This window comes from Physeter macrocephalus, chromosome 21 (assembly GCF_002837175.3).
Source record: "Physeter macrocephalus isolate SW-GA chromosome 21, ASM283717v5, whole genome shotgun sequence".
Lineage (NCBI taxonomy): Eukaryota > Metazoa > Chordata > Mammalia > Artiodactyla > Physeteridae > Physeter > Physeter macrocephalus.
The window spans coordinates 82,162,545-82,179,414 of NC_041234.1; the positions used below are offsets into that span (position 1 = coordinate 82,162,545).

General features: G+C 47.6%; 1 protein-coding gene across 1 annotated transcript; it reads left to right on the forward strand.

Annotated features, from left to right (window-relative positions):
• Positions 1-2,604: 2,604 nt before the first annotated feature.
• Positions 2,605-3,775, forward strand: CLDN2 (claudin 2). Its single transcript, XM_007113700.2, has one exon. It carries the CDS (start codon positions 2,734-2,736, stop codon positions 3,424-3,426), a length of 693 nt encoding a protein of 230 aa, XP_007113762.1. The 5' UTR covers positions 2,605-2,733; the 3' UTR covers positions 3,427-3,775.
• Positions 3,776-16,870: the final 13,095 nt, after the last annotated feature.

The following is a 16,870-nucleotide window of genomic DNA, read 5'->3' on the forward strand; positions in this document are numbered from 1 at the left end:
CTGAGCCCTAAAGGATGAGAAGGTGCTAAACAGAGAGAAAAGAATGCCAGGCATTCTGCATAGTAGGAGCAACCTGTGGTCAGGTTTGGAAGCAAAAGGCAACAGGACATGATTGAGGAGCTCAAAGTAACTTAGTTCAGCAAGAGCCTAGAACATGTGGAGGGCAATGGCAAGAGATGAAATTTGGCAGGTCATAGAGTCCAGACACGTTTGGACTTTATCCTTTAGCTGATGGGGAGCCAACTGGAATGTTGTATGTAGAGCAGAGACTTGATTAGATTAGTGCTGAAAGATCACCTTAACAACAGCATGGAGAACGAGTTGGAGGGGGAAAGACTGGAAATAAGGCCAGTTAAGAAACCGTTGCTGTAGTCCAGAGGAGAGAGGATGATGAAGCCCTGGACTGTGGAAGTAGAAGTGGGGATGGAGAGAAGGATGCCATCGATTTGAGGTATCTTCAAGAATTGGTGAGACTGTGACAGTAGAAGGTGAGCGGTAAGTGTGAGAGAGGTGTCAAGAATCACTTCCAGGATTTGGGTCTGCTGCAAGGAGATAAATAGAGGTATCACTTAGTGACCACAGGGAACCCACAGAAGAACTGTTTGGGGAGGGGTACAATGGGAGAGGTGATGAGTCTTCTTTTGAACATGTCCAATTTGAGATGCCTGTGAAATTTCCAGGTGGGCGTTTTATTTTATTTATTTATTTATTTTTTTAGGTTTTTTTTTTTTTTTTTTTTTTTTTTTTTTGTGGTATGCGGGCCTCCCTCTGCCGTGGCCTCTCCCGTTGCGGAGCACAGGCTCCGGACGCGCAGGCTCAGCGGCCATGGCTCACGGGCCCAGCCGCTCCGCGGCATGTGGGATCCTCCCAGACCGGGGCACGAACCCGGTTCCCCTGCATCGGCAGGCGGACGCGCAACCACTGCGCCACCAGGGAAGCCCCCTATTTTATTTTTTAAAATGCATTTTATTTATTTATTTATTTTATTTTGGCTGCGTTGGGTCTTCGTTGCTGTGCGCGGGCTTTCTCTAGTTGTGGCGAGCGGGAGCTACTCTTCGTTGTGGTGCGCGGGCTTCTCATTGCTGTGGTTTCTCTTGTTGCGGAGCACGGGCTCTAGGCGTGTGGGTTTCAGTAGCTGCAGCACGCGGGCTCAGTAGTTGTGGCTCTCGGGCTCTAGAGCGCAGGCTCAGTAGTCGTGGCACACGGGCTTAGTTGCTCTGCGGCGTGTGGGATCTTCCCGGACCAGGGCTCGAACCCGTGTCTCCTGCATTGGCAGGTTGATTCTCAACCACTGTGCCGCCAGGGAAGCCCCCAGGTGGACATTTTAAATAGGTGATTGCTCTGGAACTCTCGAAGCTCAGGAGGAAGGTCTGTGCAGATTTGGGAGTGCCAGTGGGTGGGTAGGAGGTTATGTCATGGGTGTGGATAGTTTGCTCAGTGACAGAGTGTACATTGAGCAAAGGATGGATTTCTGAGGAATACTCACATTTAAGAGATGATTACAGAAAGAGAAATCTTGAAGAAGGCTAAAATGGAATAGCCATCTTGTGGTGGGTTGAAAAACTAGTGGGTTGGAGGGTCTTGTAGTGGATGGAGAGAAGGATGTGCCCTTGACCCTTAGTGTCTTGAACCTTGATAAGAGTTGGGGGCGGCGAGGGGGGGACGCTCACTGAACACTGCAAAATCCTGAACAGCTCTGACATTCTAAGGGATTGACTCACATGCCTGTCTCTTACCAAGTCCCCTTATTCTAGAGCAGCTACCTTTTCCTTTGTCTCAGCGCCCCTAACAAATAGCCTAGGGAATGTCAGGGCTCCCTCCGGGCCCTGGAACAACCTTTCCTGAATCCCGAATCCTCCCACATCACCCAAGAGGCCTAGGGATGGTGGTACAACTATTAGGAGAGCAGACAGGAAATGTCTGGGTGTGTTATACATGCGGGAGGCCTCAGGCTAGGCTGTGGCGGGGGATTTGGGCAGGGCTGGGAGGACTTGAGCTCTGAGAGTGTAGACAGATGCTTCATTGCCTGCCTCAACCTGCCCTGGAGTCAACTTTCACCATGGGCAGGATGACCCAGGGCTAGACCATTGCTCTCTAGGCTGCTGGAGATTCAAGAGGGCTCTAAGAACCTAGAGTCCAAGGCTATACGTTAGGGCTTGTTCCTCCTACTCCAGTCTCCTGGAGTTTGGCACTGATGTGCAATTGAGGGGCCCTGTGGCACCGTTGCCAGGTAATGCGTTAAATAGCAGGCCTTGGAGACGGGACCAGCCTACAGCCTGACCTGGAGTTAACACAGTCACCACAACCGACAATGGCATCACCACCTTCTCGGAAAGCAGCCACCTGTCTGGCCCCTGGCTTTGTCTGGCTGCCAATCTAAAGTATGTACCTACGCAGGAGCCGATGACATTTTGGCTCCACTTTCAAAGTTGTTTTTTTTTTTTTCTCATGTGTTATTTCTAAAGATAACAAAGGTCAAAAGGCATCCAGCATTTTCTGGTTTCTCATAAGCTTCTAGTCAATATTTAATCTGGTTTATGGATTTTTTTAGGTCTTCTAGATGCCTTCTTGAGACTGCTCGTGGCCACCCACAGGCACTTGTAAGGAGGAGAGAAGTCGGTCTGGCACAGACACTCTGAAATGAGGGATTAGAGGCTGGGATCTAAGGAGCAAGAGCTACAGCCAAAAGACGAGGGAGCAGGCCCTGAAGACGCATCTACTGAGAGGTCTGCCATGGCCTCTCTCGGCCTCCAACTTGTGGGCTACATCCTGGGCCTGCTGGGGCTGTTGGGCACCCTGGTTGCCATGCTGCTCCCCAGCTGGCGAACAAGCTCTTACGTCGGTGCCAGCATCGTGACCGCAGTCGGCTTCTCCAAGGGCCTCTGGATGGAGTGTGCCACACACAGCACAGGCATCACCCAGTGTGACATCTACAGCACCATGCTGGGCCTGCCTGCTGACATCCAGGCTGCCCAGGCCATGATGGTGACATCCAGTGCAATCTCCTCCTTGGCCTGCATTGTCTCTGTGGTGGGCATGAGATGCACAGTCTTCTGCCAAGAGTCCCGAGCCAAAGACAGAGTGGCGGTGGTGGGCGGAGTCTTCTTCATCCTTGGAGGCCTCCTGGGCTTCATCCCTGTTGCCTGGAATCTTCACGGGATCTTGCGGGACTTCTACTCCCCACTGGTGCCTGACAGCATGAAATTTGAGATCGGAGAGGCTCTTTACTTGGGCATTATTTCCTCCCTGTTCTCCCTGGTAGCTGGAATCATCCTCTGCTTTACCTGCTCGCCTCAGGGAAATCGGTCCAACTACTACGATGCCTACCAGGCCCAGCCCCTGGCCACTAGAAGCTCTCCAAGGCCTGGTCAACCACCCAAAGGCAAGAGTGAGTTTAACTCCTACAGCCTGACAGGGTATGTGTGAAGGACCAGGGGCCAAAGATCGGGGGTGGCTGGGTCTGTGAAAAACAGTAGACAGCCTCCCCCAGGGCCACAGGTGAGGGACATTGCCACTGGATTGTGTCAGAAGGCACTGCTGAGGATAGACTGACTTTGGCCACTGGATCGAGCAAAGGCAGGAACGGGAGCTGGTGTGACAGCGTGCAGGCTGAACTGTCAAGATGCTTGTCAAGCCAGACTTTCCGTTTCCTTCATCCTGGCTCCCCATCTCCCACCCTGAGTCCCCAACCCTCAACTCCACTCCCCTCCCCCCCACCCCGAGGCCAGGCCCCAGAGTCTCCCCTTTACCTTCTGCTTTACCTGGTAATCCATCCCCAAACCCACTAATCACATGCCACTGACTGACCCTCTCTGTGATCAAAGACCCTTCCTCTTGCTGAGGTTGGCTCTTAGCTCATTGCTGGGGTATGGGGTGGGTGGGAAGAAGTGGCGGCTTCCGTGGGCATGGCACTAACCTCCTTCTCAAGCCTCCCTGCAAAGAAACTGATTGGCCAGTAATGGGCCCTGGAGCCCGTCCATCCCACTCTTGTTATGACTCCACAGTGTCTAGACTGGTTTGTGTATGAACTGAAATAAAGCCATCCCACAGTACGGAGGGAACAGAGAGCAGCTGGGTGTAGAATGAGAGGGGGAGGGTGTAGCAACTGGATGTAGGATGAGAGGGAGAGGACAGCCTCTCGGAGAAGAAGCCGAGGACCAAAAAAAAAAAAAAAAAAAAAAAAAAAGAGCAGAATCATGGCCCAGGGCTCTAGCCCCCGGCTAGAGGAAAGCACAAGGAAAGAAACTGTGGTGGAACGCTCAAGGCGGCAGCAGACTCTGACTCTACTGAGAAACTCCCTCAGAAGCTCCAGCTCCAACGTTCACTGAAGCCCCTGCCTCCCTTTGACCTGGCTAACAGCGAGGCTAAAGGGCCTACACAATGGTTTCTTTAGGAACAGGAAACTGGTTTTTGTAGAGATGGCCCTTGACTGGGGGATGACAGCATGGGAACAGCTGGGGACTCAGGAAGGCACCACTCCTTGATGCTGCCCAAGAGAGAATAAGAACTTGGGTATCTAAGAAGCTGGGGGGACATGTGTGGGAATCTCAGTGGGTATTTCTATTGGGCCAGAGAGGCAGCCCCCAGAGAGTCTTCAGGCCTAACGGAGAATCAGCCCAAAGGCTGAGATCAGGCCCCCGGGGTCTGCCCACAGAGCACTGCAGGGCCTCTGAAAGACCACAGTCCCAGATGGGCCCCCTGTCAGCCACCTTCATAGTCTCTCCACCATCCTTTACCAGATACGGTAGAGCTGCTAGAAGGCATCCAAGGGCTCCAGCATGGGATAATCACGCCCAAGGTGCCATGGCCCTCATCTGAGTGATAGCTGAGCTGCTGCCTGGGATTTCAGTTGAGATGGAAGAGTCGAGAATGATTCCCAGGCAGCCGGTTCCAGCTCCAAGGTCTAAAAATGCCCCATTTCCCCTGGGGGGGGGGGGCGGGTCGGGGTGGGAGTCACGAACAAACCGAAAGCTTGAGCATGACCAGCTTCTGACAAACTCCAGTACACCTCCTCAAACCTCAGTGCCAGCAGGAGGGGCCCAGTGACTGTCTGTGACATGCCTTTCACAGTTCTACCTTCTTGCCTCTATTTAAGCTCCTACCTTAAGCGGGAAGGCCCTCTCCCCTTAGCTAAGTCTTCCTCATGTTGGAGAAGTTGCTTGGCACCCCCTCCTTCACTGAGCCTCCACTGACCACTCCGTCCCTATCCTACCCCTCCGTCCTCCAACCCTCAGTGTAAAACTCACTCTTTGATGCTTATCATTCACAATTTTTGATGGATACTTATCTTTCCATGTGCATGTAACTGATTTCACAAGTACATTGTAAACTCTTGGAGGGTAGGGGTCATATCTTAGACTTGTCTATATTTCCCAGACTATCTGTAAGAGTGCTGGGTACACAGTAGGTGATCAATAAACATTTGTTGATTGAGTAACTGTTTTATTAATACAAATTAATTCAGACAGGGCAGGTGTGACTGAGGGAATTGGGCGAAGGGGAGGGTAGAATGGAAATTGGCCTTTCTCCCCACTGGGTGGATAGAAAATTCTAGACTTTACTGGAGACGTTAAGAAAGCAGGACACGGGGCTTCCCAGGTGGCGCAGTGGATAGGAATCCGCCTGCCAACACAGGGGACACGGGTTCGATCTCTGGTCCGGGAAGATCCCACATGCCGCGGAGCAACTAAGCCCGTGTGCCACAACTACTGAGCCTGCGCTCTAGAGCCCGCGAACCACAATTACTGAAGCCTGCGCACCTAGAGCCCACGCTCCACAACAAGAGAAGCCACCGCAATGAGAAGCCTGCGCACCGCAACGGAGAGTAGCCCCTGCTCGCCACAACTAGAGAAAGCCTGCGTGCAGCAACAAAGACCCAGCATAGCCCAAAATAAGTAAATTAAAAAATTAAAATTAAAATTAAAAAAAATAAAAAGAAAGAAAGCAGGACACCCTCCCTCTCCCCAGGGAAACATTAACCTTTTCATAATGTCCAGGGATCCTCCCGTCTCAAAACAGTTGTTTCGTTTATTTGTTAAACGGCTATGTGTTTATTCCGTTCACCTCTGAGCCACCGTCATGAGGAAGGTGAAATAGATCAGAAAACCTCCATTTGGCGGATGGGGAAACTAAGGCCCACATCAGTGAAGAGATTTTCCCAGGGCCACACCGCTGGTGTTAGTGCCCCAGTCTCCTGACTCCCAAAACAGGACATTGCCGATCCAACAATATTCACAGCCAAAACGAAGAGTCGGCCAGAGGTCCCAAGTTGTCTGAGGAAAACAACGTGTGTGGCCAGCAAGGTAACATCGGGGACACATATGCTCTCCGGGTCTCCCATGAGGGGAATCTGGGAGAACAGGCCCAATTCACCGAGTGAACCACTTGGCACTGCCCCTCCTGCTGTGCTGGCCACTGGGCCAGCCTGGGCCCAGCTAGCTGTCCCATCCCAGGCATGCCAGGCTTACATTTGAATAAGACATGACACCTTAGCTCCAATTCCTCTACCTCTGGAGGTGTAGGGGTTTGGGAGGCCAGTGATTTGGCCCTGTTCCAACCTCACTGGGAATTAACCAAGCTTGATTCTTAAACATGTTAACTGTGGCTACACTGACAAGATTGGAGCCCTACAAGTCTCAGCTTCCCCAGTCCCCAGACCTAGCGGGCCTCAACGCACAGGAGCCTGTTATAAGAGGCACTGTGCTTGCATTCCTGAGGTGGGCCTTTTTTGTTGCAGACGCTAGGAACGCAGCATCCAAGCCCACCCATTTAGAGGGAATAGTGGCAGGTAGGAGTGAGGGTGGAGAGAAAGGGCTCTTTGGACAGAAGTTTAATAAGAGGTCAATGACTCTGCTCTGGTACCAGGAAACCCGGAGTCCTTGACTGGGGGCCGCAGAGGCTGGAAAATGGATTTGCCTTCCTGACTCTGCTGTGCTGAGTGGGCAGCAGTCTGATATGGGCTCTGATGACCCACCACCTGGCAGCCAAAGCGCATTCGGATCCACGATTTCACTGCATCCTCCAAATACCCCCCGTGAAGCAGGTCTTTTACAGGAGACAAAACAGAGGCCCGGAGAGGTGAGTAAATTCCCCGAAGCCACAGAGTGTCAGAGTCTGAACATAAGCTTGGAAACTCTTCGCACAGCAACACGGGTCTGGGATTTTGTCTCAGAAGGTGTAAGAGGGCCCGCTGCTCTTCAGATTCCTGCTGTTCATCTGCCCCTGTCTGTCACCGCAGTGTAGGGGCTTTCGAGGAAAATAGGGCACAGAGCTTCCCTTCCTCTTAGGTTGAGGCTGGCTGAGAGGTCCTTCTTCCTTTTAATCTGGGAGGATTCTAGGGAAGGAGTTAGAAGTTCATCCTCAACTAGAAAAACCAAGGCAGACCTGATAAAGATCAACTGTTCTCTTTGGCTGGTTGAGCAAGAAAAGCCTTGCTCTAGATAGTTTCCCAGATTCTGGGTCCAAGTTGAACAGCTTTCAGCTCACCCCATTGCCTTCCATCATAAAGTAATTTAGATTAGCCACAGACCCAGGGGATAGTGAAGGCCATTGTGTTTATTCCCTGGCCTCATGGTTCTGAACCTTGCACAAGGAGAGATGTTTCTGCCCTCCCTCATTCCTCTGATAATGGCGTGACTCATATTTTCTCCCCCCGGGGGCCCTAGTGACCCACTGCTATGTGATCATTAATAGGGGAGGAGGAGGCCGAAACTGGCTTCTTGGTGGAACGACAAACTCCAGCTTTCTGAGAGACTTTCATTCAGCCAGTCAAACAGCCATTCAGCCAACTCTCTAGCCGGCGAGCTACCAGCCGGCCCACAATAACTGTGCTCTCACCTGGTGGCAGGCAATGGGCTGAAGGCTTTGAGGGTGACAAGGGTGAACAAGGTAAAATCTGTGCCTCGTAGGAGGTGGCAGCTGATCTAAGGGAGACATAAGACATGCACACCTACCTGTGGTACCAGGTGCGATATGGTCTGTCCTGTGACAGATAAGGAAAAAGTGCCGTAAGATGGGGTGCGTCAGGGGCTAGTTAAAAACGGTTTGTGAATCCCCTCAAATCCCAGCCCGTAGGAAATGAGGGTCTGGCACTACTTGAGCTTCTGGGGGAAGGATGGTCAAAAGAAACTGCTTCCTCCAGCTGAAGGACCATGGGAAATAGAGAAATAGGAGAGAGGGCAGTGCTAAGGAGGAAGCAGGGCTACTCTGCACAGTGAACCTAGGAGCTCCTTGAGTTTTCCCTCACGGGACACCCTAAGTGGCTCTAACGGCAAGAGTGACACTGGGGCTCAGCCCCTCCCCCCTCATCTCCTTCTCGTGGGCAGGGCTCCCGGAAACTGCTGGGGGCAGCAGAGGCAGTGCCCATCCAGGTAACCTGAGGCCTTTTGGCTCTGGAACAGAGGACAAACACAGACGTGGGAGAAGGGAGAGAGGAGAGAGGAGGGGCCCAGTGCTAAAGGAAGCCAAATGAGGCCTCGCAGGGTCAACTGTTCTCTCCCACTCAGCCCTAGGCTCACGGACGGGGTATTCTTTGGTGCCTGCAGCTGCCCACTCCGGGACATGGAGGCCCCGGGCTGGGAAGCCCATGGGCTCCTCCTCAACTGGCTGAAGCCTGGCCTTCACCGAGCCTGGTCTCGCTGCCCGGGCGAGCGGCTCCCAGCTTTGATGAGAAGTTCTGTTATCTCAACAGGAAGGAGCGGGGGAGACCTCAAACAGGAAGTCCAGCAGGTTATCTCTCTCTTTGGCCCTAAGTGGTGGCTCCCCACATGCTGTGATGTGATCACTGATAAAATATTAACAGGCTGTTATCAGGCACAGCAATAAAGAAGCTGTCATCTGACTACCCCTCCACCTCACACAACCTACCACCTTCCTGAGAATTGCGGCTCAGGGTTTCCTAGTTAAAACTTGCCCACAGTTCCCTGCTCTAGGCCTCACTTCTCCACAAGACAAGCAGCAGTCTCTTAGGGTTTGACGAAGCAGGAAGTCACCATACAAGGGCAAATCATCAGGTGCTGCTTTTCTGTCATCCTGGAAGTCCCATTCCTCCAGAACAGCACCCTCTCACCGCTTCACAAGTCACTTCCCAGGAGGGCTTTGAAGAAGTTTCTCTTCGCAGACATGGCCTTGTGGAGAAAACACTGAGAAAACTCATGTGCTTTCAAACAGATATTAGGGAGTGTAACGGGATGTGAAACTAGATGCCAAATGAGTGTGAGTAGTGTGGCAGGCAACCCAGCGTTTCAGTGGTTAATTCCTTTTCTCCAATAGCACTTTCAGAGTCTGTGATATTTGACAAAGTTCTGTTTGCGTTGCTCAGGAGAAAGGCCAGTCACACCAAAAGTACAAAGAGAAGACGCTCTTGACTTGAATTTGTTTCTGGAATTACCCAACTGGATGCAAGAAGACGGATCAGCAGCCCCACAAAAGGATATCTGATGACATTGTGAAGACCCTGCTCCCTTGGTTTTAAAGGCACTGAACGCCCTGATTAAAAAGCAAGTATATTTTCTGGGAAGAAACATACATTCAGCCACAGATTGACCATTAACGTCAGAATCTGCACTAGTTTCTCAGTTTAGCCCTTGAAGGAGCCAGAATGAGAAGATAAGTCTAATGAGTTAAAAAAAAAAATAGAACACTAATTCAGAGACTACGGACACTGGAATTTGGGGGACCAGGGGACTTCTCTGAGTAACACACACACCCTTCAACTAAATGATTCAACAGCTTTAAGAATGGAGATGAGGTAGGACTCAAGAGAAAGGCAGACAAGATGAGAAAGGTCGTGCCATCTTCCCCTTGGCAATTCCAGAGGCACCTCGTGCGGTTAATTTTACTCTTCCATGTGTAATAATAAACCAATATGTTCTCAAGTGTCACTTTCTCACTCCCAAAGAGATTTGCCCAACTCAGCACTGTCTGGAGGGGGTGGTGCAAAGGAGCCAGTGAGAACACTCAAAGGCAGAGGCCAACAAGTCCAAGACCTCCTGGAGTGTAAGAATAGGATCTCGGTGTCTGTTTTGATATCAGGAAAGCTGCCAAGCGACAGCCCTGAGTGAAAAACCCAGTCAAGAGGAAATGAATTTCCACGTTGTTTAGAGGGATATTCGTTACAGAGTGAACGATTTCCTGATCATGAGGGCAGTTAAACATTGTGTGGGATTGTGGAACTTTCTTCCTTGGAAATTCCTATTAGTGTGGGCTGGCTGTAGCATTTTCTTATCAAGAGGTAGAAGACAAGACTGATCGTTTTCAAGATAGTATGGTATAGTGGGAAAAGAGCCTGGAGGCTCGTTAGCCACACTCTCTAGCTGTGTAGTCTTCGGAGAGTCACTTCAATTCTTTACGCTTTAGTTTCCTCATCTGTAAAATGGGGATTATACCTGCCTCTCAGTGTGGTCATGGCATATAGTAGGTCCTCAACAAATGGTCAACTGTATTCTAAGCATAGGTGACCTAAAACGTCGTGCCAAAGTCACACTAAAATGTGTGTGTCTTTGAGGAAAGGAGGCAGAAAAAGTATATTTTCTACCACAGATCGGAATCTGCATTAGCAAGGGGATATTCCTTCCCAGGACAAAACTTCTTAAGATTCTTCCCCAAAGTCTGAATGAATACCTTGAAGATTTTGAATAGGCTGCTACTCATCAGATTCCATTAACAGAAGCCAGGGGCAAAAGCCAGGCGGTGATGGCTCTTTGACCTTCATCCAGAGTTGTAAAAATCTGAGGTGGAACAGAATCATAACCCATCACGTCCCACTGCTAGAGAAAAGCTTAGTCCAGGGGAACTGCAGACAGATTTAGAGCAGTCCCACTCTTGCGGGCATTCCAAGCCCTTGGTCCATTCTGTTCCTTATGTTCCAAATCGAATAATTCACTATTCCTCAAACCTTCTTGGGCGTTCCCTTATTCACCCCACACACAGTCTTGTGACTTTGCTTATACTATTCCCTTCACCTGGAAAACCCTCCCCCCACACCTCCACCTTTCCAATCCTTACAGGTTTCCATAGCCCCTCTGGAAGATCGGGCCTTTGTGAACACGTTCCTGAGCCTCTGCCTAAAGTCATCTTGCCTGTCCCCGAGGACTCAACGGGCAAATGTTTGGACTGTGGCACCCAAACATTTGAACTACTATCTAAAAGTGGGTTGGGGATTTCTGGAGAGTCACATCAAAACTTTGGGTTTAGGTATAGAGGCAAGTAACAAAACACATTTCTCTTGCAGATTTTATTTTCCATTAGAAAATGAATGCTCTTTATGTCTCACTTAATGGTTAAAACTTTAACGTACCCAAGAGTATCTAAGTCAATTCTTTCCAGTTGTGTAGTTTATTATCCAACCATGTGCCCTGACTTTGGAATCAGAAGGTATGGTTCCTGAATTTCCTCTCTGCCTAAGATAATTTGTGAGTTAGGGATGCCCTTGTCACCAAGCACAAGTTATTCTCTTGGGGAAATTACACTTGACTTAGCTTGAGCTCACCCCTAGCTTTCCTGAGCATACCCCAGTGCTTTACTCCTAACACAGTACTACAGAAAGAGGATTTAATGCATAGTACAGAACTCTGAAACATGTTCCATCTGGAGATTACTCTTGGGAACTGAGAGCCTGCCAATTAAGCCCCTCTCTCTAAATTGTTACCCCAGATTATTTGCAGTCACTGGACTTGGGCAAGCAAATCTTCCTGTCCCCTGGGGCCTCAAAGTCTCTGACCTAGTCCTCTGGTAGGTGCCCATGTGTTCACCCAGCAAGCATGTACATACAGTTGTCCCTTTGTATCTGTGCTGGATGGGTTTCAGGATCCCCATCGGACACCAAAATCCAAGGATGCTCACAAGTCCCTTAGATAAAATGGTGTTCAATTTGCATAAAATCTACACACATCCTCCCGTATACTTTAAATCATCTCCAGCTTGTAATACCTAATTCAATGTAAATGCTATGTAAATAGTTGTAAATACAATGTAAATGCTATGTAAGCAGTTGCCTGAATGAGGCAAATGGAAGTTTTGCTTGTTGGAAATTTCTGGATTTTAAAAAAAATCTATTTTTAATCTATGGTTGGTTGAATTCGTGGATGCAGAACTCACAGATTTGGTGGGTTGACTGTACTTGTACTGATTTGCTAACTTGTGCGGGGAACTTACAGGTATACCTCATAGATATTTCAGGTTCAATTCCAGATCACCGCAATAAAGTAAATATCTCAATAAAGAGAGTCACAGGAAGTTTTTGGTTTCCCAGGGCATATAAACTTACGTTTCCACTATACTGTAGTCTATTAAGTGTGCAATAGCATTATGTCTAACAAAACAATGTACATACCTTAATTAAAAATACTTAATTAAAATACTTTATTGATAAGAAATGCTAACCATCATCTTAGCCTTCAGTGAGGAACAGCAAAGATTGTTGATCACAGATCACCGTAACAAATACAATAATAGTGAAAAAGTTTGAAATGTCATGAGAACTACCAAAATGCGACACAGAGACACGACGTGAGCAAATGCTGTTGGAAAAATGACACTGATAGACCTGCTCCACACAGGGTTGCCACAAACCTTCAATTTGCAAGAAAAAAAAAAATCGCAACATCTGCAAAGCGCAATAAAACGAGGTAACGAGGTATGACTGTATTTCCTTGAGGTGTGTTCTGTCTGTCCTTTGAAAGAGGATAGCTCCGCTTTCTTCCCTTGAAATAAACTATCACTGCTCTTGGGAAAATGAGCAGAAGATTCCTCAGAATTTTTTTCCCTTTGAGTTCTCGTTCTCAAGATCTGGTCTCTATAAACTTCTTCTGATTACATTCTGTAATTGTCAGTATTTTAAAATTGAAATCTAGGGAGCCTCCTTGTGATAATTTTCAAATATTTGTCACCCATATTCCCTTTCTCCTTGACAGCCTGTCTAATTATCCAAATCAAAGATCAGCTAAAGAGAAACATTAGGTCTCCCATAACCTGTAGCACTTATTGTCTCAGGCTTTCATTTTTAGAATTTAATGCCCAGGATTGTTATCTACCTCACTCATACTGTATTTATCCAACCCCTTCTACAAACGAGGCAGTTTCAGGCTCTTGAGGGAGACGCAGATATGAACAAAACACAGTTTCCATCATTAACTTGTTCAGTAACAACCATTGATCATCAACTATATACCAGGTACCATGATAAGCTCTGGGGTGCAGTGACTGGAAAAAACAGGCGTGTCCCTTCCCCTCATGGAAGTGAGGGAAGACAGAAACTGCGTGTTGTGTTCTCCACTGTATATCACACAGCAAGCACACACTAGGTACCCAATAAATATCTGTTGAATACATGAAATTAAACGGCCAAATATGTGACTACAAATTGTGAGAAGTGCTATGGATTCAACAAAACAGGAAAAAGTGATAGAATTGGGTAGATAGAGAAAAATGGCTGCTGGGGAAGGCCTGTCTGAGAAAGTTGACACGCTAAGGCCTGAAGGATGAGGACGAGTCCACCATGCCAAGACTGGAGACACAGCATTCCAAGAGAGGAAACAGTATGGGGAAAGGCTCTATTTAAGTAAGAGCCCGAACTATTTCTGTGGGAAAAGCACAGTGAGCAAGGGGAAAAGTGAGGTATGAAGAAGAGCTGCAGGAGACTAAGTAGAAGAAGCAGGCAGGGCCTCTTGTAGGACATAGTAAGGAGTGTGGATTTTATTCTAAGTGCAATGAGATGTAATGGAAGGGCGTTAAGCAGGGAGTCACATGCTCTGATTTGTACTTCTTAAAAAAAAAAATCACTCTGGCTGTAGTGATAAGACAATCGTGGGAACAAGAGTGGAAGCAAGGAACCAGTTAGGAGTTGCAATTATCTATGGGAGATGATGTAGTTTGGACTAAGGTAGATGTGGTAAAAATGAGTGGAGTCAAGATACACTTTGAAGACAAAATTGACTGACTTTCTGACAGACTGGATGTGTGGGACTAGAGGAGGAAAATTAAGGATGACTTCCAGGTTTCTAGCTTAAGCAACTGGGTGGGTGGAGGTGCCATTTTCTGAAATGAGTAAAATTGGGGGAAGGAAGTTCCAGGGTGTGTGTGTCACTATTTTTAACATGCTTTGTTTGAAATGTCTGTGAGACATAGAAGTGTAAATGTCAAGTAGGCAGTTGAATTTATTTGAACGTGGAGCTTTCTAATGGGGAACACAGGATAAGGACACTTGTGATAAGAGCCTAAGTGACACAAAAATTGCATGTTCAAAGAAAATGTCGTACCTGCTTAGGTTAATCGGAGGAATTTTCAGGAAAAAAGGTGATTTTAGAGCCAAAGGAAGGATAATGAAGGAAAATATTCCAGGCAAAGGGGATGGAACACGGCAAAGATGGAAAAGGAGAAAATCTCAAGGCAGGTTCAGAAACTGAAAACTAGTTCAGTTCGGATGGAACATAGTTCGCGTTTGGAATGTTGTCAGAGTCTAGAGAGCAGGGTTGAAGCCAGATGGGAATTCGTACTGCACTCGGCGGGCAACTGAAAGCACTCGCAAGTCGTTGAGCAGAGGCCTAACTTGATGAGGTCATTAAAAGCAATTTAGTGACAGCAAGTAGACTGAATGAACCAGAATTGGAGACAAGGGAGGCCAGCTAAGAATCTTTCAATTAGGAAGGCATGAGGTAGTAAGGACCTAAATGTTGACTGTGGAAATGAAAAACTGAAGGAGAATTATGATTATGTTAACCTAACAGGATAGCCAGGACGAGGCCCCCCTTTTTTTTTTTTGTTTTGCCTCCACGCTATGTCATAACCTCTGCTAAGGCTGGGTGACACTTTTCAATCGCCCCACTGCTGCATTTAACTTTGCTTAAAGGGACCTCACGCTGGTAAGGTTTCATTGTAAACAGGTAACAGAGAGGTAGCTCTGGTACTGCAGGGAATGAACTCACACAGCTAACTCTGGCTGGAAGGAGCACTTTGGGGTTGAGGCCACGGACTAGGAAATGGGCTGAGAGTTGAGCTAAACTGTTTCCCCTTTGTTCATTTTAAAGCCCAACTGCCTGACCTCCTTCCTACTCAGCTCCACCGCTGACCCAGCACCCGCCCCGCCCACATCATCTCTCTCAGGCTGAATCTCCAGTGCTCTAAATTTGCCCCTGCACCACCCTTCCCTCCACGTTGTCCCTATCTGTGCAAAGTCCCACCGTTTCATAGCCCTCATCTGGAGAACAAGTATCCCAGAGAGAAGGGCTGAATGTGCTACCTGCCTTTTCTCAGTAAACTTATATTTAGACAACCAGGGCCTTCCATATCATGGTCTGTCTGACATGAGAGTTCATCACATGGCAGGCAAGAGCCAGCAGAGAGGTGAGGGAAGGGGGCGGGACTATCTCTCAGCACTCATTCTACTGGTGAAGCGTGGCTCTAGCCTCCCCCTACTCCCTTGCAGTCCCACTGGAATATCTGTGATGGGCCTCCTTTTTAAAAAGTTCAAGTTTGGGAGAGTCTTCTGAAGTAACTCTGCAGAGGAGAAATAAAACGACCACCCAAAACAGCCCTCCGGACTAGCTAATCCTTTTGCGACTCCTTGATCCTACCTCCTCCCTTTTCTCCATGACTTCCTGTTTTTCACTGCTGGTATATTTTTATGTGTTTATTGGTCAAAGTCTTTTGAAGAGCACCTTGAACTCTCCGGAGAGTATGCACTATATAAATACAATAAAGAAATGAATAAATAAAATATCTACTTTTAAAAGAGTGTACGTTTTACTATTTCTGATAATGTGAGATCTACCCCTCATCAGCACTAGCCTGAAGAGTAGGTAGGAGGTGTATTCTGAGGGATATCAAATAGATCTCGCTGCTCTAAAATACCTCCCCCCCTCCCCCGTACTACCTTAAATCCCACAGTTGTGCTGATACACATTTTAAAAATTTGAGCCTTGAAGATTTCTTTTTCAAGAATTCCTTATTAAAATGTAAATACCACAGAGGGGGGTGGGTAGGTGGGTCATGATTTAACCTTAGTTCCCTTTACATTAACCCATCACTCCTACCAGACACATTTTTTACATTCCAGCTTTCTCCATGCTTTCTTTCATGTTATTCTTCCAGAGGTAATGCTAAATACAACTTAAATTATAAATATAAAAATTACCTTATATTTTCACACAGTCTTTCATTTGATATCTAAATCCAAGCCTACTCATTTTTTTAAAAAACGATTTATTTTTCCAATGTAAGAAGAATAACAGGTTTATTATAGAAAATTTGGAAAGGCAGGAAGATAGGAAGAAGAAAAAAATATCAACCATAGTCCTACCATGTAAAGAACAACCGTTGTTAACCGTGTTGTTATGCCCATTCTTTAAACAAACCTTAGTTTAGCTCCCATTTCTGATATGATGCCTTCCTTGACCTTCCTCCCCCCAGAACTTCTCTATCATGTTTGTAACACTCACTGTACAAGTCAGTTAACTTGGTGTGTGTCTCGTGTTTCCAGCTAGATTGTTAGATCCTTGAAGGCTGAAACCATGAGTTATACTTCTTCACTTGTCCCCAAACACCTGGTACATTGGACCCAATATTTGCTGACTGATTTAACCTAAACGAATACAAATCATTTCAGAAAGGATATGAAATAGGCCAAGTATCTGAGTCATGAAAGTTAAAGCTTTCCGGTCACCTGGTTTGGTGACTACTGCTTTTCCATTCCTGGAACTCTTGAAAGCCTATTTAACTAGCCTCTTTCTCCACACCAAGACTGAATAAGAAGCAGACTGATTAAGAGCCAGGATTTACTCAAAGATTCTCCACGTAAGGCATAAGGGTGAGAGAGAGAGAGAGAGAGTGAGAGTGAGAGAGAGAGAGAGAGAGAGAGAGAGAGAGAGAGAGAGAG